The sequence below is a fragment of the Uranotaenia lowii genome, chromosome 3, assembly GCF_029784155.1.
Source record: "Uranotaenia lowii strain MFRU-FL chromosome 3, ASM2978415v1, whole genome shotgun sequence".
Classification (NCBI taxonomy): domain Eukaryota; kingdom Metazoa; phylum Arthropoda; class Insecta; order Diptera; family Culicidae; genus Uranotaenia; species Uranotaenia lowii.
Window position 1 is genome coordinate 334747782 of NC_073693.1, and position 23453 is coordinate 334771234.

A 23453-nucleotide genomic window follows, 5' to 3' on the forward strand; every position below is an offset into this window, starting at 1 on the left:
TGCCTGAGGTTGTCCGATTTTTTTTCCAATGGTTGCACATTAGAGTGCCCTAAATGACCCGACTTTTGAAAAAGTTATGCGCTGCAGGCTTAAATTGATGCTAGGCTTAGTACAAGATCTCATGATCGGATCACGGGAAGTTGTCGCTCAACGAGCCTGAAGTTTTTATCGGATTTTGACACATTTTTTTTTTCGAGAGAAACATAAAAAACCAGTTTTTTATCAATAACTTTGGTTCCCGTCGGCCGATTCAAAAACGATTTTTCTTACAGTCTGCATTTCGATAAGAGTTAAGATGAAAAAGTTATTAGGCTCCAAAAATAGGCTAACTTTTTTGACGGTGGTATTCATCACTGTTAATGAGGCGTCGATATGTTCTACCGCCCCGACTCATTAACAATGATGAATACCATCCTTAAAAAAGTTAGCCTATTTTTGGAGCGTAATAACTTTTATATCTTAACTCTTATCGAAATGCAGTTTTCGGATGAAATATTTTCCATAATTTAGGCTTTAAGAAAAACCGTTTTTGAAAGAAATCGGCCGACGGGAACCAAAGTTATTGATGAAAAACTGGTTTGTCATGTCTCTCTCGATCAAAATGCCTCAATATCCCATACGAACTTCAGGCTCGTTGAGCGACCCCTTCTCGTGATCCGATTTGGCCCAAATTTAGCATGAGATCTTGTACTAGGCCAAGGATCAATTTTAGCCTGCAGCGCATAACATTACACAGGTTTTGAATTTCCCATACAAATTTGGGGCAGTCTATTGCACATCTTCAAAATCTTCTAAAGCCACTGTGTGGTTTAAGGAGCTGACATTTGGTGCGGAAGCTTATTATAAGAACTTCTTTTTTAATGCAACCCGAAGTTTGTGATCAATTTCAGTTTTACGAAGTTACTGTTTTTTTTCTGGATAATAAGAGCCAAATATTTTGGTCGTGCGAGGTCCATCTTGTCGCTAGAACGAATTTCATAGACTCCCTTCGGGCCCGAGAAAAACCACCCTATGTTCCAGTGAGAGATGTGCTGGCAGTGATAGACTTGGACTACATGTTTGAAATATATCTTTTCCTTAAAGCTATTGATCTTCGTCTATAATTCTTTTTAATTTCATATTTCCCTATCTATTTTCTTTTCTTTAAAAAAAAAAAGTGAACTAGAAGTAAGCAAACTATTGTAAAAAAAAACAAAAAGAGTTTGGCTCCTTAAAGCCTAAAGGTATGAGCCGTTTCAAATAAAGAATTTACAAAAAAAAAAAGAGCCAAATAACACTTTGCTCAGCTGTCTACGGTCTATGTCGGATTTCAATTTCTGAGAAAAATTTCACATAAGATAAGTAATATTTCTTCTAACCTGCGGCTTCGATGGTTTGGGATTTTGGGTCCGAATTTTCCAACTGTGCAATGTTTTGACAATATTTTCAGCTCGATTGGCCTTCAGCTTAGGTTTGCCTCAAAGTGCTCAAACTTTCGGTTTTATGACCCTCGAGAATCGCCAAATGGAAGACCAAAGGAAATCGAAAAAATCAAAACTTAAGGTTTGATGCCAAATTGCTTAAAATGCATAAAATGTCTGGTGTTATATCGAAAAAATTTTTGTCAAAAATCGACATAATAATATTTCTTACGTAATTACGTAAGAAGAGACCAAAAGAAATTCGGGAAATCGAAATTTTAATTTTGATGCCGAATTACTGAGAAATGCATGGAAAATTGAGATCTGGAATTACCTGGAAAAAAATTGATCAAAATCCACTTTCTGCGACTTACCCGTTTTTTTTTTAAATCGACAGCCCAAGACACTCGATTGTTTTTCGAAATAACACTAAATTTAAACGTGTTATGTATTTTGAAGTCATTTGGAATAAAAATTGAAATTTCGATTTTTCCAATTTATTTTGGTCCCTCCTTGGTTATTTCTGAGCGTAAAAAAACCAAAACTTTTAGCGCTTTGAGGCACCCTTAAATCAAGGCCGATTGAGATAAAAATTTGGACAGGTCAATTTTTTTGGACAATCTATAAAATGTTTATGGTCGGTTTTCGAAACTCGATCATTATTTTTTTTCCCAGACATTCATTGCCACCCTAGTGTACATGCCGTCATCTATATATGAAGATGTTTTTTTTATAATTTTGGTGTCGTCTGAAAATTTTACCAAAACAAAAGGACAAATTGGTCAAAAAAAGTTGGCATTTCGAACAAAGATTGTGTTAGTTTTCAAGATCATATGTCGTAAATCGGGTTGTAAGAAAAACTGTACCGTAAGGCTATTACTGACCATACTGACTGGACACTCGATTTCGTTAGTTGGATAATTTTTTCAACAGTACGCAATATCGATTTGAAGAAATGCTATCCCAGTTAGAAAGTGCCACCAAACTTTAAAAATAGGCTATTTCTACAATAAAATGGGGCTACACAGATACATTTTTCCTACAGGGCATTTTTTGTCAAATATTGCAGGTTCGCCACCTACCGTCGGTATTACGAACCTGCAAAATTTGCAAAAATAAATTAGCCAGAAAATGGTCGAATTTTTGTTTTAAGTGTCATGTCAGTGTGATCAGTGGTTGAGTATCGTTTGTTAACTGTTTAGTAATAGTTGTAACGATTGCACAAATAATTAGAAATTAGTAAAAATCGATATAACACATATTCGCTCCTCAACATTTTGAGATTCTAAGATTAAAAACAAAAATATATCACTCCTCTATCATAGTTAATTATTTTATTTATCACATTCAATTGGAAATAGAATTAATTGAACAAAAAGATATTTTTTAATAAAATTGCATTATTTTCATAAAATTCCAGTTATAAAAATTGTCAAGAATTCTCCAATATGAGCTCCTAAAGTTTCTGAATTTATGCTTATTAGAAGTTTTTAAATATTACTTCAGCAGACACTTGGACAATTTCGAATTTATCGGTTCAGTAGTTTTGATTTCATAATTGAAATAGAAATCCGTGTAAAACTTCTTATTTAACCCTCACCCGTCCCTGAAATTTTTACCCGTTACAGTCCCTGGAGTGTCAATTTGATACTCCTAACTAAAACCGCTATATCTCTCTTGTTTCTCAACCGTTCTCAAACTCAAATATGTTTTTAAGTCAATATTTACCTTCAACACTTCAGTTTTCCGTTATTCAAAGTCTATGAAAAAATATCCGAAAAAACATGCTTCGGAAAGAAGACTTTTTTCAACGGAATTTTTCACGTAAAATAAGATTTTGTTGCATAACATCGATTCTACGGGCGTTTTGTAGTAACCGCAGTTTTTCAAGAACGCCCTGGTAGTAAGTTTTTAACTTCCAGGTAACTAATGCATGAATTTTACGTAAATTCTAAGTAGATGACTCAAAATCCGTTTTATCGAATCATTCGCAAATTCTTTTAAGAAAAGGGAGTTGGCATCAGTCAGCTAGTTTTGTTAGATGATGGAAGATTTTGAGGTTGTGGTGTCTGTTTTGGATGTTGAAAGTTTGAAATGTACCCGATTTACAAATTCCGGCACACCAAGAGTGGCCCTGATCAACTGAAGTTTTGTGCTGCCTCGGAAGATGTAATAAATGGAGTGCAAACTGATCAAGTGTTTCCATTCTGGTGAGAATAATATTAAAATAGTATTATTGAAATCTGTTTTGATGATAATTTTCCAGGCAAGGTGACCGTTATTTAAGAGAGCTAAAAATTGTAATCTGGGCCGAATTTATGATCCCCGCAGGCTACGAGTGAGTGTTACACCACGACTTAAATAATACGATCGGCTCGGTTTTCCCTCGTTCTGAATCTTCCTCGGAGGAGGAATTGCAGTGGCTGGCTTTTCATCCGATTTAGGAACAAGGATCAAGCTGTCTACAGATAAGGTAAATTGTTTATCATTAAAGTATTTAATTTTAATTAATTTATATTTTTCGATTTCTACAGGACCGTAAAAAAAACAAAGTGCGCAGGTAAACCACCCGGAATCATATTTTTATGGATTAAAGTTCAAGTGATTGATCCAGTGATAGTGATCAATGTAGTGGTAGTGATTCATTATAGAATTAAATCAAAGATATGAATTTTTTGAATATTCTTATTATCTTATATATAAAAATGGAGGCATTTTCTTTGTAACAACATCACGTATGAATGGTCGGTCGGAATGAAGTGAAATTTGGTATCCGAGGGTTTTTTGGGTCAGAGATGGTTTGTATAATAGTTTCAAGGATCTCACTTTTTATGAAAGGTGGTCCCAATACAAATTCAACTTTATTTGTTACGATTTCCATGAGAATCTATTCGCGAGCACGATGCAGTTAAGGACGTGTAGATAAAATTAATCATTTATTACGACTTATACTTTAGAAGGTAAAACGAAGTTTACCGGTGTCGTGTCCTGCGCTTTTTTTTTCGCGACCCGGAACGTCCTTTCTGGTAATTCGGAAAATGTTAAAAACCCGAACGTCTACAGCAAACGTCGAAACTAGAATGACGGGTTAAGCTGCGTTCCCATAAACTCGAGATCGTTTATCTTTTTCCATCGAACCTCTCTTTTACTCTCCCATATTTGTAAGCAAAAGCTCTTTCCCAAAGCTTCCAACAGAGTAAATGAAATCTTCGTTCAAAAGACTGATACAAATCGATTTATGATACTATTTTGAAATAGTTCCAGATCCGATCATTTTCATTATATTATTTTCTAACTTTTCTCATTCACTACATTATTCCCCTTCTCTATTCTCGAATTGATCAGTGAAACGATCAAGGTTTATAAATTACGATAAAATTGTCCATTCAAAAAGGGAAAAAATATAAAGTTATCTTTCTAAAAACAAAAATAATAATAAGCCTTATTTTATGGGTTCTCATTGCAAATGTGATCAAGATTATTTCAGGTCACCAATGGGGATGGAAGCAGAAAGCTACACTTTCGCTTCTAACGAAAAAAATAATCATATGCTCTGTTAATATTCAGGTGAAATTTCACCTCTTTCTCATTTGTACTAATACAAACTCTTCAGGTATTAGTTCGCAATCATCTTTATTGAATCTACAGTTAGAAACTAATAAATTTAGCATTTTAGCATTAGCATCACTTTAGATTCTTCGCTCTTTTCTCTTGCGTGATTTTTTTAATACCTTTTCTCACAGATAAATTATTTATGTAGTGATTGCGTACTCTCATTCTCGCACGTGTAATCCATCTACTCGACATTAGTGTTCTAGACGAATGCCTGCTACCACAACAAACTCTCGTCTTATTTGAAACTACATCAACGTTAAAACAGAATTTGTGGTTATTTGAATTCTTTTTTTTAAGTCGTATTTCAACAATTCCACACAGTACAAATGTGTTCTCACCTTCAACGCTTTATTTTACTGTAGTATCGAAAATTTCGTTCTTCGCTAGAGAAACTGTTTCCATAATTTATTTTCCAAATCACAATCACACTTTTTTCATCCAACTAGATAAATTTTTCTTTTCTTGCAAATCGAATAGCCTGTCGCTTTAGAATTAACTTCGATGTACTTAACATCTGTGATTTTGGGCTATGCTCTGATTAGAAAAAAAATCAACCAATCATTCCATCTTTTGTTTTAGATTCGTAAACTTCTATAATCAAAAATTCGTTTGATGAATAATGGCATCTTACTGTCAAAAATTGAAGAAATAGTAGCCAAGCAAACAGATAAGTACTCAGTTCAAACAAATATTCCTTCATTCCTGCCATACATTCTTTTTTAATGGAGTTTTTTTTTACTATTATTGTTAATTCGGTTTTCTTCAAGTACAGTAAAAAAAAATTTTTTTTCACAATAAGTATCGTATTTCAACATTTTTTTCAAAGTATTAACAGTTTTTTTCAACCACAAGTGAACCAAGAATTTTATTTTTAATCTTTGAGATTCAAACCAAAAACGGAATATCTGTATCAACGCCTACATTGAACCTCAAAAATTTTCATGAATTCCAGCTTATCAAAGAACATCTTCAGAATTCTGTAGTGTTTACTATTTAGGTACCTATAATCACAGGTTTTCTTCAGAAATTATTCTGCATAATTTTTGTTTACCTAACTGGTCTTAGGATTCAAATCGAGAACTTCAGTGGGAAACTGGAACCAGGTCCACACGAATTGCATCATCGATATATTTCAATGACTCTCTCTGATATACATATTAAGGTCATTCAAAAATCGATATATTTTGTTAAAAAGTCTTACATATCAAGTTCAATAATCGATTCTTTTCTAATTCTCACGCTTTCACACTTCACAAGCCAAGCACCCTTTGTTCATAACATAAAATTAATAACTTTCATTTTGTTGAGGGAAATATTCTTCAGGCTTCAAACCGAAGATTTGTTTTTTTTTAATCTGCCGTCTCAGGATTTCAACCGAGAGCAAGGCAGTTTTCAAATGAAAATTGTTTGGAGAACTAACGAAAATTGTCGATTACCAATGCTAAGAGTCTCTCGCTCTTGCAATTGTAACGGCTCAGAGTACTCTCGCTCTGCCTTTAAGTCTTGTACTGAGGCTCAGAGATCTCTCGCTCTGCCTCCATTTCTATCACATTCCTGTTCTCAACTCAGAGTTCTCTCGCTCTGCCATATTTTAACACATCATCCTCGTCCTCGAAATTTTCGTCAGTTCTCCAACATTTCCAATTTCACTTCAATCGACATTTTGTGCACTAGATTTCCAAACGAGCGGTTCGAATACCGACAGCGCCATTGTCGTGTCCTGCGCTTTTTTTTTCGCGACCCGGAACGTTCTTTCCGGTAATTCGGAAAATGTTAAAAACCCGAACGTCTACAGCAAGCGTCGAAACTAGAATGACGGGTTAAGCTGCGTTCCCATAAACTCGAGATCGTTTATCTTTTTCCATCGAACCTCTCTTTTACTCTCCCATATTTGTAAGCAAAAGCTCTTTCCCAAAGCTTCCAACAGAGTAAATGAAATCTTCGTTCAAAAGACTGATACAAATCGATTTATGATACTATTTTGAAATAGTTCCAGATCCGATCATTTTCATTATATTATTTTCTAACTTTTCTCATTCACTACAACCGGGTCAGCTAGTAATTCATAAAAACAACAAAAGGGGAAAGGAAAATTTAAATCGATTAACGTTTCATACAGCTTCCACTGTCACATCGAGTTGAACTCATTAGAAATTCACGTAAGTTGTAACGTGATTTTTATCAAGCAACAATTCCTATAGGGTCACGTTTACATAATCATCTCGTAGCATTTACTTGAAAATCAATTGGATAAAAACTATCTAGTTTTTCACGTAGCCGCTACGTGCAAATTATTTTGCGTGAAGATCAGCTACGGAATGCTAAAAAAACATTTCATTTAGTGTTCAAGAAAGCTAAAGTTAGCAGCTATGCGTTGAACACAAGGATATATATTTTTTTAATTTTTCAAGATCATTACCACAAAAAATGAAAAAAGCGGTGTAAAACCGTTCTTTCAATCAATGAACCGTCAATCAATCCGTAATTACACCACTAGAATCGGTATGAAATTGGCTTACCGTAAAACGGGGTATCTTTGATCACCGGGGTAACTTTGACCAACAATGAATTTTTCCACATTATCATCAATAACTAAGTCTATAGTTTCCCGACCAGACTCTGATGCCCAAATCGATAGCATACTGACACCAAAATTAGGTGTCAACAGCAAACTGATAGCATCAAGTGCTATTGACGTTTTCTTGATAGCAAAAGTAGCTATCATTCAGCTTTCAATAATTTGGATTTGACAGCATGGGGAGACTAAAATAAGGTAGCAACAGCAAGCTGTTAGCACAATATGGTGTCAAAATATATCTGGCAGCAAAATAAGACATCGTTGAGGTGTCATTATTTATATTTATTTCTTTGTTAACAAATCGACCAAAACAACAGCACAATAGCATTATTTAGTGAAAAATTTATCCGACAGTAAAACTAGACATTTCGTTCTTAGCTAAACTAACAATATCAAAGTATCCTTCATTTTCAAAATATAAGTTACAGCTGTATGTTATTCTCTTTTCGGAGACAATTATTTTCTGTAATTCAAAAAATCGTACAAGATAATATGAAAAACGTTTTCCTCAAAAATATTTTTCTAAGGAACATTGACGATTTTGTTACATCTGATAACTTGTTAAAATCCATTGATAGTACAATAATTGTTAACACAATTACAAAGTAGGTACACAGTCGATTTTCTTGCAAATTTTAAAGCTTTAAGAATGACAATCAAAGCATATGTTCTTTTAATGTAAATACACATCAATGACGAAGCTGAATTTAAAATCTTATTTCATTTAAATTTGTTTTTTAATGCAGGCCTGTGGACCACAACCGACCTAGGGCACTACTAACTGCCCACTCGTCCTTGCTTACCGTATGTCGGATCGGAACCCGCTGAAGTGCAAAAATTTCACTTCCAGAACGAATAATTCGCAATTACTTTTCGGATGTGATTTTGAACAAAACTTTCGACACTGCTGTTGTTGTGACGGTTTTGACAGACAGCAAACCAACACGCGAAAGGCGCTGGGTAAAAAGTTTGGTTTGGAAAAACCTAATTCAGTTTTATTGTTCAGGGCCAATGAGATATGCTTTGAGGTGGCGAAGTTGATACACAAAATTTGGCGTCCGATAGAAGAAAAGAAAATGAACATTAACAAGGCTGGCGTCGCAAAGCTTTTTTTGTCAGGGAGCTTCGTTTAACATATACAATATTTGTCGCAAACATTGTCCGTTATAAAGAAAAAACTTCAATATCATGTGTGTTCAATGAACTTTGGTCGAAACTGATAGAAATGAATTGACAGCAGCTCCGCTCCATGTACCACCAGCTGATGCGCCTTTTCCACCACCGGCACCGTATCACTGAAATCAGCCCGTGCTGGAGATGAAATTGTAGCTGTCCAACGCGGGCAACTAACGGCAGAAGGAGCGCCCGGTTGACGGATCTTATTGGAATACTCTTTTGATTCCGTTTCCCGCGAATGCATCTTGAAATAATCCCCGAATTACCGGCGGTGTCGGGTTTACGCCACAAGCCATCGTCGACAAACCAATTCAGCCATTTTTTGACAGCCAACAGCTGCATGTGTGTTAGTGTGGTAGAAATGAATCCTGCTTTCGAGCTGGATCGGTGAATTGGCGCATTGAACAAAAACTTGTTAGTAGAAATCGGTTTAAACCTGTTTCTACTTACGATTGAACAAAGCTATCATCTACTGCGTTTCTTTTTCACCACCTCTCATTCCACCACATTGGTTGAGGATTGTCAGTGCTGTTTTGAGCCAAAATAACTGAGAAATCGAGAGCGTGTTTTATTCATTCGGTCGAAATTAGTTTGTTTTTATTTGTGCGGAACTAAATTTTTCCCCCGTTCGCTCGTTTTTAGAGGTTTTAAGCCTAGTCCACACTCGGCAACTTTACTGCGATTTCGGCTGCTGAGACTTTGTTTATGTTTTCATTTTTAACTAGACGAAGAGATGCATGTCTCAAGTCTCCCGACAGGTATGGGAGACTTTCAGCAACCAACATGTAAACATAAACAAGTCTCATCAACCGAAATCGCAGTTCATGTTGCCTAGTGTGGACTAGGCTTTAAGCATCGTGTGCAGTGTGGATGCATTTAATCCCGGAATTCGCGCGCTATTTGCCAAAATGGGTTGCTTTCACACTCCCGAAGAGGGATGTTAACATTTCAACGTTTGGTTCTATCCTGGCCGGAGCCATCAAGCTGTATTCTGACGAGCTGTGCAAAAAGACCCCGTTCCAGATCGGCATTATTGTGCTGGATTCACCAGGTCCGTTTCGTCAACTCGATGCGTCACATCACAAAACTGTGACATACGATCGATAATTACAAAATAGACCTGCCTGGCCGATGAGATGAACCGAACGGTTGCGGAAAGAATATCGACCGGAACCGACGGTTTAGCTCCAGTAAAATCTGCTCAGCCTAACCGAGTATACCGATCGCCAAATGTTCATACTGCCAGGTATCGTGTCCGTGAGAGAAGTAAATTTTTAAAATAGAATTTGACAGAAATCGTTTTATTTTTAGATTTAGCGGACCAGAATAACAAAATAAATAAAAAGATGCATGTAAAGATGGATTGCTGACGAACATTACGGGCACCCATTAAAGGAGCCCGGAGCGGCGGTTATTATGGTAGAGGAAATTGCACCAACGTAAACGGGGGAAGTAATAGAACCGACCGAATGAATCCTTGGAAAACCAACCATCTGGTCTCTCCAAGAATCATCAGTAGCTGTGGCATGTGTAATGTATAAGGTAGGTGTTTTTTTTTACAAAATCGCGGACTAATTTTTCGATCAATCCATTTTTAACTACAATTACGCCTGAGCATATTTTAACGTCAAAATTAAAGTAAAATTCGCTATCACGTCACGAGAGTAAAATTTGCTTTTATTTTTCTTGATATAAGCTGGTAGACAACCAAAATGAAAGCAAAATTTTCGTCCTTGATGAGCAACGTGATGCAAATTTCATTCAAACTGAAATCATAACTTCACCTAATTTATTTAAAGAGTTAAGAGCATAATTATGTCAACATTTGCTATCATACAAAAATATATGATGCCTTATATTGACATTAATGTGCTCTCCAAGCTCTCGAAAAACGAGGTGTAGTTGGGGTCTCAGTTTTAGCAAAATTTGGTATCATTTTGCTAACCAAGTATGAAAATCTGTGCTCTCATTTTTGCTGTGTACCACCTTATGTCAAGCAAAATGAAAGCACATTCGGCTCTCAGGGCGTGATAGCACAATTTGCTATAATTTTGCCATAAAAGTCTGCTCGGGTTATGATCAAGAAAACTCGATAAAACCATCAAAATAGAGACTGATCAATGTTACCCCAAAACATTAAATTCTGAACAGAGACGAAATCGATTTTTAAATCTAATTTAAATTAGTCTAATAAATTTCTGCAACCATGTTTTAGGTTCATAGGAGCCCAGTAGTGGTTCTTAAAAATGCCACATTCCTCTTAACAGAAAAAATAATCGAAAAATATTGAAAAAAAGTGATCAATCTTACCCCGGATTACGGCACTGATCAATATAAATGAATTGCGAAAATCTTGCGTTAATATACTCAAAATACAGTGCAAAGTTGAATTTAATTCTAAGAAAATCTGAAAAAAGTTGCTATTGCTATTGTAATTCGACAAAAAGTTCGAAAAACAGCTAGGTATTTTTGAAAATTCGTCAAAAATTCTGTGTTTCGTATGTGCCAAATTACGTCAAATTTTCAACCCTCTTTTCAAAATTTATCTGGTGTAAACAATTTTGACAGTTCATTGATTGAAAAGTACGGTTTTACACCACTTTTTTACATTTTGATCATGGTCATGATCTGAGAAAATTTCAACAAAATATATTCTTATGTGCAACGTATCTATAGCTTCTAGCTTCAGTTTTCGTAACAGTCTTTTTCTGGAGCATGTTTTTTCGGTTTTTTTCTTAGACTTGAATCACGGAAACTGAAACACTGTAGGATATTAATGTCTGAGAAACATATCTGAGTTACATTACAAGGTTTCCAAAACTGTAAATATTGTAAAAATCTGTTGAGAAACAAAAGAGGTGAAGCGGTTCTAAGCGAGAAGTGTCCAATTGACACTCTAGGTCTGATTAGAGAGTTTCAGGGTGCGTCCATAAAGAAAGTAATGATGCAGAATTAAAGTTTTCAAGAATTCATTGAGGGTCCCCAAAGAAATAGTATTATTTGCACCCGAATAAAGTTACGGGCCATCAAACTTCCAATAATTAGTGTCATATTGACACTCTAGAGCGGATTAGGGTTAAGGAAAAATCAAAGAATATCATGAATCTTACTTCAACCAAACTGATATTTCGCATCAATACAGTTCAGAATAAGTTAATAAGTTTGTGTCGCGAAAGATTCCGGAAATTTTTTAAAAATTGTTTTTATTTTTTAACACAGTTTATCGTAAGGCCGCTTGAATACTGAGTCTTACAGCTTGATAATTAGTTTTCAAAACTAATGGATAAAAACTATTGATAAGATTCTCTTCACAATTATTACTGTCAAATTTAAATATCCTGGTTCATAAAAGTTTTGATGCAAAAGTCCTTCCCGTTGTACTATTTTTACTAAATTTATTGATTAGCACCAGGTCCTCGAAAAAATGTTGAAACTGATAATTTTCAAATTTTAAACAGCTTGGAGATGTTGTTGGACGTCACATAAGGTTGAACTAAAATCAATTAAGGTACTTCTTTTGACTGTTTTACCACTGCATATTGTTAAATAAGAACATTTTTTAAATGAGAAATACTTTTTTCAAGCTGTTATTTAAAACATTCGAATCTGATGTTAAAAATATATTTAGTAACAAACGTTGATAATATCGCTTTCCAATAGTGACAGACAACATTTAGTTCAAGAAAACATTCCATCACAGGCCGCTTCCACACATGCGTACTGCAGGTATCCAAGTACTTTCGACCAACCCTGTACCCGCATGTTGTGAATGGAAAACCAAAACAAATATTTTCTCTCCCACTGCCGCCCCCTTTTACACTAGCTAGTTCTGTAATCACCCGACGACATGCCTGACCTACGACGGCGTCTACCCTGAGGAAGCCAGCCACAGGTAAACCCCATCTATACGCAGACTATCCGAAAGAGAGCCGTCGTCGTCGTCGGTGTAAACACACGTTTACTACCTCCTAGGTACTGTACTATACGTGCATCCATTAGACCATGAGAATCGGTATATCGGCATCGCTCTCATCCGTCGTCGGCTCTTTAGCAGTTCCAGTATTTGTGAAACATTGGCCGAATGTAGACCTACCTATTCGTGACCAAAATCTAACCGTGTCCTAATTCCTGGAATCGAAAACCATTACTGTGCGCGTTTTGGTAGGGAAATTGTTTCCGTTTTCCTGGACCAAAGCCCTAGAGTTCTATAGGTTTTTAGGAAGTGCAACTGCTTAGTAATCATTATGAGTAAAAATCGACCATTCAGGGCACAGCTGCCCCGAAAACCAGCAGCTGGGGACGAAATTGTGATACGAGGCAAGCTGAAACACAACGCTAGGTGGTAAGTAAATATTAAAGTTTGAAATAAAAAACACTTGTTCTATTGCCAGTGGATTGATACAGTTGAATTTTCGATTTCCCTCCCGAAGGTTCTCGGTTAACTTTTGCCTGCCCCGACCTCCTCACGTGCCAGACGATCAGACTCCGCCCTTTATCGCGTATCACTTCAAAACAATCTTCCACGACGATGGGAGCAGTGCGGTAATACACAATTACAAGAACGAAGTTTGGCAGGCGGAAAGCGTCGAACAGAACTACTGGATGATGGACCGAAACGAAAAGTTCACGCTAATATTCCGATTCCACGACGAGGTCTTCAAGGTTTTCGCAGAGGATACGCAACACACACCGGACTACGAGTTTACCCACCAGATACCATTCGATATGGTGGAGCAGATCGAATTGTGGGACGATATCGAGTTTGTCGAAGAAATTGCCTTCCGCTACCAGCATGACGATATAGGTGAATTTTTATTACATTGCGTTAGGGAAGCATTCCTATTTTTAACAGACATTCGTATACTTTATATTTTTAGATCACTGAGTAGCTCTACTGATTGGATCAACTTATGCTATCATACCAAAAAAAACGTAGAACAAGAATCTTATTCCTCGCAGCCGCGTTTCGGGAAGAACGACGGAAAAAGATGATGTTTGGTTTTTGGTCACGAAACGAAATCGGTCTGAATAGACGCAAAAATTAAACAGTGGGCGAACATCACGTTTTCTAGTCATCCGCTTAGTTACCAAATGTAACCCATACATAAAACAAACGAGACATGTCCCGGAGAAATTGATTTCCAAGAATCGATGAAACTAGTTCAGCTGAATCGATGCAAACAATCAATTTTATCTGTTCTATGAAACATCACCAATATTTGATGCAATAGAAACACTTAAGACGCTAGCCGATAAAATGCTTCAAATTGATGCAACCAACGGGAAATGACACGCCTTAAAAGCAAACTAACCTTAAAACAAACAAATGTGCACCTTTAAGTGAATGCGCTTTTTATTCGTAATCGGTAAAATATGTACCTACATACCTGTCTGTAGCACTAAATAGGAAGATAAGGATTGCCTACCATATACGATAAGTGCCTCTATCTACGATAGATTTGTTGTTTTTGTCTATAGATAACCGATAAATAAATAAATCAAAGGGAATATACAACACAAACGTGCGAAGAAATTGGTTGTCGGTTTTCTGGTTGAAAGAAAATCCTATAGGTATTCTTATAGGTAGAAAAAATCATTGAGAAATTCTTATCTTGAGAGCTTTTAAGCGTAACTGTTACGCCACCCAATAAACAAGTTCCTTTCTAGTTCTTACATGTGATGATATTTAAAACAAACAGACGACGGAGCGGTGTTTTATGACCTAGCTTTGTAATCTGTCAGGCTTAAACGAACTATTTTTTTACTGATATAGTTTAAGTAGGTAGGTAAATAACGTATGGAACCGAGGGCGCTTGGATGTTGTTACGAGGCGACCTTAAAAAATTGGTTCAGAAGTCTCAACTTGGATGCAGACGTACTCAATGCTACTTTTAAAAATTTAAGCGAAAGGCGGCAGCATGCTAAAATCTGTTCAGTTGATCCTTCAATTGTCCAACCACAGACAAATCAACGCGTCGATCAATTTAATACCTAGAATCGGGATGTAAATCTGAAGCTAAGCAATCCATGAAAAGGATTGACAAGCAATACTGAACTTTTTTATCTCATTCCTAACCTAACTCCCAAACCACCAAGAAGTTGGTTAATAAACCAGCTCAATCCCACGTGAAGCTTTTTATTGTTCTGTCCGCTGTGAACACCTCACGTCTTTAGGTTACGGGTTCCACTTCAAGAGACGGCATTTCGCTGCTGATTGACCTCAATTAAGAAAACTGGAAGTTCCGCATCTGTCTCATTGCGAGCGGCTGAATTTATGAAATGCGGCTCCAGCCAGATGGCAGCCCCATCGCGGAATAGGGACCTTAGGCCAACAACGTATTGCTCCTGAGAAATCAATCGTTACAGAAACTGAGACAAGAAATAATCGAATTGAAGCTTTGGCACCGACTTTAAGCATTGGCATGTTTTGACCCTTGGCCATCTAAGTAAGCTGACTCAACTTGCTAGAGAAGCTAGCCGTCTTAAGCTAGAGATATTGGGACTGACACAGTCCGGGCAAATCCTGCTTTACTGCATACGAGGAGAACGCGCTACTCGGGAAAGAGGAGTTGGTTTCCTGTTAAATCTGCAGGCCCATGCGGCCCTCATAAGAAAGGAACCGATAAACGAAAGAATAATCGTAACCAGATTAAGAACACGGGTTCTTATAATTGAGAAAGAGCAGTTTTACAGTCAATTGAACAGTGTGGTTGAGAAAATTCCGAAGGGTGACATTTAAATCCACTTAGGCGACTTCAACGCAAAGATTGGCCACGATAATCAGGACTTAGAACGCACCCTGGGGCGTCATGGTCCAGGACAGATGAGCGAAAACGAAAAGATGTTTATAGAACATGGTAAAGGGTGGATCGCTCTTCCCCCATCGACCAGCACATGAGGTCACTTGGGTATCCCGAGATGGCCGAACAGAAAATCAAATTGACCACATCTCCATCTGGAGAAGGAGCTTTCTTGATGTCCGCAACAAACAAAGCGCAGACATTACATCTGACCATCACCTCGTTCTTGGTGAGATACGACTAAGAGTTGCACGTGTCCAACGGCGAGAGGAGAAAGTTGGGTGTCGATACGTTGAACAGCTTGAATTCTGAGCCTTGGAACTGCCGACAGACGGAACAGTCGAAGAACAGTGGTGCTTCTATCACGAAAAGCCACGGTAATCTCGGTAAAATGTGTGAAAGAAGAAGTGAATGGATGTCGGATGAAACCTAGATGGTCGATGATCGGAGAGAGGCAAAAATCGGAATTGAGCAGGCATGTACCGGAACGGTCAATCATTCGCCTACCACATGTGGAGCTGGAAAAGGCAGTTAAACGAGCTTGTAGACGAGACAGCTAGCCGAAGAGGGAGAAGAGCCACCGCCATTGGAGATATCCGATTACTACATGACATTTCTCGCTGCCTCAGTGGTGCAAGGACTAAGGAGTGTATCGAAAATTAACTATAAACATATTTGGGCCTTCTACTTACTAACGCGTGAACGCACACAACTGTGCTCACCTATATGTAGCATCTTGATCTGTCAAGAGTGAACCAGCACTTTGTTTACGTTTGAAACATTCGTTTCTCCCAAAATGTCGCGAATTAAAAAAGAAGTTAAAATTCGTGTGTTGGACACTTGGATGCGAGAGAAGGGCATCTCGATGAATGAAGTGGCGAAACGTTTCTTCATTCATCCGGCGAACGTAAAATCCATCATCCACAAGTTCGGGAAACACTATACGTTCGATGATTTTCCAGGAAGAGGCAGAAAACCAGGACCATCTGACCCAAATCTGGACCGTAAGGTAATCAACCTCATCAACCGGAATCGATCGATGTTCGTACGGGATTTGGCGAAAAAAACTGGGACATCGATCGGAATGGTACAGCGGATCAAGAAGCGGTTTAACCTGAAGACATACAAGAAGCAGAAAGTGTCCTAATAAACGGTTGAACAAAAATCCGAGCCAAAATCAGAGCCCGGAAGCTGTATCATCGGATTTTGCAGAAGCCAGATGCGTGCATTCTCATGGACGATGAAACTTATGTATGTAAAAGAGCCAGTACTCTACCGGGACAGCAGCTTTTGGGGAGGATGTGAGTGACCACGAGAAGTCGATTGAGGTGGAAAAATTTGGCCAGAAAGTGCTTGTGTGGCAGGCAATCTGCTCCTGCGGATTGAAGTCGGCAAGTTTCTCTACAAAAGGAACAATAAATGCCTATATCTACCAAAAGGAGTGTTTGCAGAAAAGGTTGCTGCCACTATCTAAGAAACATACGACTCCACCATTGTTCTGGCCGGATTTGGCGTCAGTCCACTACGCTGAATCCACTCTTGGATGGTTTGAGGATAACAATGTAGATTTCTTTGAGAAAGATATTAACCCACCAAACTGCCCCCAGCTTCGCCCCATAGAACGATATTGGGCTATCGTCAGAGAGTTTTCAAGAAGGATGGTAAGGCCAACAGGACCATGAAGGTTTTTAGGAAAAATTGGAATGCTGCGGCCAAGAAGTGTGATCAATCAGATGTACAAAACCTAATGCAACGCGTAAAATCGAAGGTCCGAGAATATTACAAATAATTAATTTTTTACTTGTATTTCTTTATAAACTGTTAGAATAAGCTTTTTAAAACACTTCCGAACTGTTTCTTTGTTTGAATCATCAATAAAATCAATACAATGGAAAATATATTTTTTTAAACTTATTTTCGATACACTCCTTAATGCAAGCATGCCGTTAAAAGACCGAGCAGGTCAGCTGTTGACAAATCGAACAAATCAGCTCGAACGTTGGACTGAGTATTTAGAACAACTTTTTCAAGTCTATTTGTGTTGATGGCCAACAAAACCCGCAACTCGAAGCGGCGAAATAGAGTCGGTAGTCGAAGACATGAAATCCAACAAAGCGCCTGGAATTGATTGCAGTCCTGCTGAGATGCTCGAAGCCTACCAAACCTTGTCAGCACAAATGTTGCATCGTCTTTACACTAACATCTGGGATACTTCAACATTCCCAGCCGACTGGATGCAGGGTATCCTTGTAAAGGTCTCTAAGGAGGCCTGACCGAGTGCGGTAACTGACGAGGCTACGAATCATACCGGAACAGATCAACGAGTTCCAAGACTCTCTTCTGCTGATGCTCTTTGAGTCGAATAAGCATTCGACCGACTAAACCATGAAAAGATCTGGGCTGCTCTAAGGCGGTGAGGAGGAGTCCCAGAGAAACTAGTCCATCTCATCAAAGCATATTTAGTACGAGGCCTTTTCGTGCAAGGTCCTGCACGACGGTGTCTTGTCTGATCCAGTCCCGGTAACTGCTGGAATGAGATAAGGATCTTGTCGCCGCCACTCTTTCCCACCGTAATGGATGAGATCTTAACTGTATCGATTGACTGTAGACCGAACCGAGAATTGTCGTGGAATTCTTCGACAATGGAGCAAATGAACGACCTTGACCTGGCAGACAATATTGTTTTGCTCGCCCAGAGACAACAGGACATGCACAATAAACTAGACGACCTCACTGAAAGGTCCAAGGCAGCAGTCGATGGAAATCAACACAGAAAATCGTTCCAATTTCGTAGCTGGACAACAAGTTGAGAAAGTGGAGTGCTTCCAGTATCTTGGTAGCCAGATAACGCTTGATGGCGGTACCAAGAGAGACATCGAAACCTGATTTGCGTTTGCGAGTCTCCGGAACATCTGCCGGTCATGCCAGATCTCTCTACGAACGAAAATCCGAATCTTCAACTCAGACGTCGAATCCGTATTGTTATGCGGATGTGAAACTTTGTGCACATATGCGGTGACGACGCGAAAAATGAAGAACCACATCGCCTGTGTCATCAAAGGGCGCTAGAAATCGAGATTTGGGAACGGAGATGGAGTGGAGATGGATTGGGTACACGTCACAAAAGATGAGAACCAGATTTGCAGAGAGGCGCTTGAATGGGATCCAGAGGGACATTGAAGGAGAGGCAGGTCCAGAAACACGCCTAGCCGCCGAAATCCGAACTGTCGACGAGAATCTTGACTGGGACCAAGAGAAGACACTGGCTCCGGATCGTCAACAGTTGAGGTCTTTTACCACGGCCCTATGCGCCGGAGAATCGACGCAGGTCCTTTAAATAAGTAAGTAGTATGTAGATATGACCTTTTTTTACAAATTTTTGATTAAATCATCTAAATTACCCGACCGTGTGGTAGAAAGTATGGTATGCTCAAGGTTGAAAATCATCGTTCTTTTTAAACAACTATTTTGAAGATATCTTGCTCAAATTCGACTTTCATCTTATTCGATATCAAAAAATCATTTTAAAATTGCTTGGCACCTGTTTTGTCCCAGATTTCAAAGGAATCCATTCTCTTTGGTGATAAACGTCCTAAAAGCGACAAGTCATCTGATGTCCTTTCTGTTATTGGTGACATTTTGAAAATCAGGGAGACTTGAAACATATCATGAAATACATCATCTGGTATTATCATCTGGTTGAAAATTCAAAAACATGAAGGGCATTAAGATAGAAAATAGAAGGAAATTAATCTAATCGTTTGTACTTCTATTAAAAACTAGACAGAATGTTCTACTGAATATATGGCCGAATATTCGTTCGGCCACTATTTGGTACACCTCTAACGAAGACCTAATTTTCCCTACGAATAGTGCGAAAACCATTTTTTTATTCAAAAATCGGTTTAAAATTTCGTCGTATTCCGTCCAAGTTCCAGTTCTCAATCTCGATTTCTTGAAACCCAGGTAAACTTCCCTGCCATTTTTTTTTATTAGAACAACCGTCACCAGTAACCTGAGTGTTACTTTATCACCTTTTGAAGGGTGTTGCATTGTACCAATTTTCCATATTTTCCCTCCCGGATAGCCATCATTTGCGTCCCTTCTGAAAACGAAAATTTGAAGGCCTTCTCTTTTGGTTCGTATAACAGTTCGAACCGATTATTCGAGACAAGTTCTTTCTTGATCAAACAGGTGGTATTTTTCTTCATAATTTACTTTCAAAAGTCTGAAGCTATACCACAGCTATGACAAATAGCGTGAAAAATATTTTTTTTATTTTTAGAGAAATCACTGTCTCCCTAGCATTGGAAGTTATTGAAATTTATTTATTCAAAATCTATTTCTGTGCGTATCTTCGAGAAATTTCCCACGAAGCGTCGATTTTTCTTGCAACGGTGTTAAAACTATTTTTAATTCGAAGTTCAAGATATTGAGATTTTAATAATGTTTTCTCAGAAAAATTCATAACTTTACAGATTTACAAAAAAAAATCGCCAAAAAATACTGTTAAACATGATTAATTCTAGATGAATTTTACAGATTTCATAAATACAATCTGATACCAAGGGATCGAATTTTTAAAGCTAAACTAACTTAGATAATGTGGATTGCTTATTTCAAAGTAAAATGGCACAATTCACCAATATTTGGCATAATTTCGCTATGAAATTTCTGAAAATAGTCATCCCAAACTTCTTCAGTAAAACCACATTTTGCTTTCGTTTTATGAGTCATGTTGATTAGAATCCCAGCTATTCGACAAGAGCTCTCAATATTCAAGAACAAAAATAGTGCTCTTGTTAATGGTTTTATTTTTTGCCAGTATTTACCGGACTTAGAAATGTCTGTGATAATCTGTAGCCACCCGATATTTTGTTTGTTCTTTTGTATGTTTGTATCATCTGAATAAAAAAAACTCAAATATTGTGTTTTACCTATTAATAATACAGCACATTGGCCTTTAAAAGAACACAAGAAATGCCAGAAAAAAGTTAACCATCTGAATGGATGTGGGGAAAGTTACTGACATGCCAATTCTTTTTTTTTTTTTGGTTTATTATGGACTAGTGTTTTATTGCAATCTATCGAAGAAAAATTTGAAAGTTGGATAAAAGCTTGCGGGCCTCACAAGCACGCCTCGAGGGCTGCGCGTTGCTCATCCCTGTCTTATACGAAGAAATCAAGGTGAAACTGTGCACCCATAGTGTGGTGACAGCCAAATGGGTCATGTTGAATTTCACAAATCGACCATATAAATGTTTTTGGTTGATCAAAATAACTGACCTGTGCAAAATTTCAGCTCAATCGGACAAAATTTGAGTTTTGATGCCAAATGACTTAAAAATGCATGAAACTTCGTTATCTGGTGATATCTCGAAAAAAAATTTTTAATCAAAAACTGACTACAAAATTTCAAAAATCACGTCAGGGGGGAGCAAAGGAAATCGGGAAAATCAAAATTTTAATTTTGATGCCAAATGACTTAAATATGCACGAAGATTTGATGTTATCTAAAAAAATCCCAAAAACCGACTTTCTGGACTTAGTCGGTTGTCGGAAAAACGTCCGAAAAGTCGAAAAAACGTTTTTTTTTTCGAGATTATAGATCTTGGCGTTTCATGAATGCCAGTCATTTGGCATAAAAATTAATTCCGATTTTCCAGGATTCCTTTGGTCCGCTGTTATGTGGTTTGTTAAATGTTTAAGTCAATTTTTGGAATAAAAAATTCGAGATAACACCAGATTTCGACGTTTTATGCATTTTAAGTCAATTTTGGAAAAAAAAAATTCAAGATAACACCAGATTTCGACGTTTTATGCATTTTTAAGTCATTTGGCTTCAAAATTAAAATTTTAACTTTTCCGATTCCTTGTTCTCCCGTTTGGTGATATTTGAGGGTTAAAAAAACTCGAAACTTTGAGGCACGCCTAATTCACGTCCGATAGAGCTGAAATTTCGCACAGGTCAGTTTTTTGGGCCAATCTACAAAATGTATATGGTCGGTTTTTAAAATTCGACGATGCAATTTTTACCATACATCTATTGTCACCCTTATCGATAGTCAATTATCATACTCATAAAACAAGATTATGTTAATAATGTGCTTGAATTTTTTGATAATTATTTTAAATGCTCGATTTATGGTATCGTCAACTTTGCGAAAATGAGGTGAATTCGTGCACCCATGGTGAAAAACTTTTTCAATTCCATAACTCAGACACAATCGGAACTTTATCAGAAGAAAAAAGTAAAAAAAAATGGTGTTAAAGGGTGATACGGTCAAAATTTGGTCAATATCAACTTGACGTATTTCTTTCAATTCTTTATTTAAAAAACCCGATTTAATACACTTAACAGTGGATTGGAGCCTTTCTAACAGAGTTTAAATTATATTTGGAAATATATAAAATAATATAGAATATACATGATAGATTCCTTCCCTCTGAATCATATAAGTATGATTTCAGATATTCAAACACGAAAAATTCCAATCTCAATATAAAAAAATGATGCCTGATACGTTTTTTTGGGGAAAAGCGAACTGGTATGTAAGGAGCTCATTTTATGTATGGAAAGAATGGTATTTAAACAGTAGAATTTCCAAGATTTATAACACGCTGAAATGGTGCCGTGGTAGCAACCAGAACTTTCACGTTGCTGGTCACGGTTCGAATCTTACTGTTTTTTTATGCTTTTTTTACTGAATAAGTAAAACCAACTACAATATTGATGGATAGCCGTGACGCGTGCCCTAGCATGATACCTTTTTTAGAGCTCAACCATGCATAGAGGAAAAATTCCCACAAAAGGAGGGGAAAGTAATATGACTATTAAATGATTAATCTCATTCTGTAAACTAAATCTGAAATCTTATTCTGATTCTAAAGTTTGAATTTTGAGTTACAACACTTAGTCTAATATTTGAATATAAGTTCCAATTTCAAATTCCAGGTTGATCTTTAATCCAAATTCTTAATCAGAATTCTAAATCTGAATTCTCAATCTGAATTCTGAATCTGAACTCTGAATTTGAATTCTAAATCTGTATTCTGAATCTGAATTCTGAATCTGAATTCTGAATCTGAATTCTGAATCTGAATTCTGAATCTGAGTTCTGAATCTGAATTCTGAATCTGAATTCTGAATCTGAATTCTGAATTCTGAATCTGAATTCTGAATCTTAATTCTGAATCTGAATTCTGAATCTGAATTCTGAATCTGAATTCTGAATCTGAATTCTGAATCTAAATTCTGAATCTGAATTCTGAATCTGAATTCTGAATCTGAATTCTGAATCTGAATTCTGAATCTGAATTCTGAATCTGAATTCTGAATCTGAGTTCTGAATCTGAATTCTGAATCTGAATTCTGAATCTGAATTCTGAATCTGAATTCTGAATCTGAATTCTGAATCTGAATTCTGAATCTGAATTCTGAATCGGAATTCTGAATCTGAATTCTGAATCTGAATTCTGAATCTGAATTCTGAATCTGAATTCTGGATCTGAATTCTGAATCTGAATTCTGAATCTGAATTCTGAATCTGAATTCTGAATCTGAATTCTGAATCTGAATTCTGAATCTGAATTCTGAATCTGAATTCTGAATCTGAATTCTGAATCTGAATTCTGAATTCTGAATCTGAATTCTGAATCCTGAATTCTGAATCTGAATTCTGAATCTGAATTCTTAATCTTGTAAATCTCATTTTGATTGTTTTGCATCACACGGTTTTCAACATTGAAATTTCTTTCATCCAAATTTTTTTTTATGATTTCGGATTTTACAACTTTTAATAGTATGGTTTTACCCCTAAAAGTATGCAGCAAACTTAATTTCAGAAAAATTGTGAAAAAAAGTTTTCACAAAACAAAATCGTG

At 37.0% G+C, this 23453-nt stretch overlaps 1 protein-coding gene across 1 annotated transcript; it reads left to right on the forward strand.

Moving 5' to 3' along the window:
- Window positions 1-12545: 12545 nt before the first annotated feature.
- Window positions 12546-14290, forward strand: LOC129755871 (32 kDa beta-galactoside-binding lectin lec-3-like). Its single transcript, XM_055752561.1, has 3 exons — window positions 12546-13111; window positions 13200-13573; window positions 13647-14290. Exons 1-3 carry the CDS (start codon window positions 13014-13016, stop codon window positions 13652-13654), a joined length of 480 nt encoding a protein of 159 aa, XP_055608536.1. The 5' UTR covers window positions 12546-13013; the 3' UTR covers window positions 13655-14290.
- Window positions 14291-23453: the final 9163 nt, after the last annotated feature.

Bases quoted from the DNA above. Each gene is read 5' to 3' on its own strand.
- LOC129755871 (XM_055752561.1), top strand. From the start codon at position 13,014: ATGAGTAAAAATCGACCATTCAGGGCACAGCTGCCCCGAAAACCAGCA. The intron at 13,112-13,199 runs GTAAGTAAATAT...TCCCTCCCGAAG, and splicing joins CTGAAACACAACGCTAGGTG to GTTCTCGGTTAACTTTTGCC.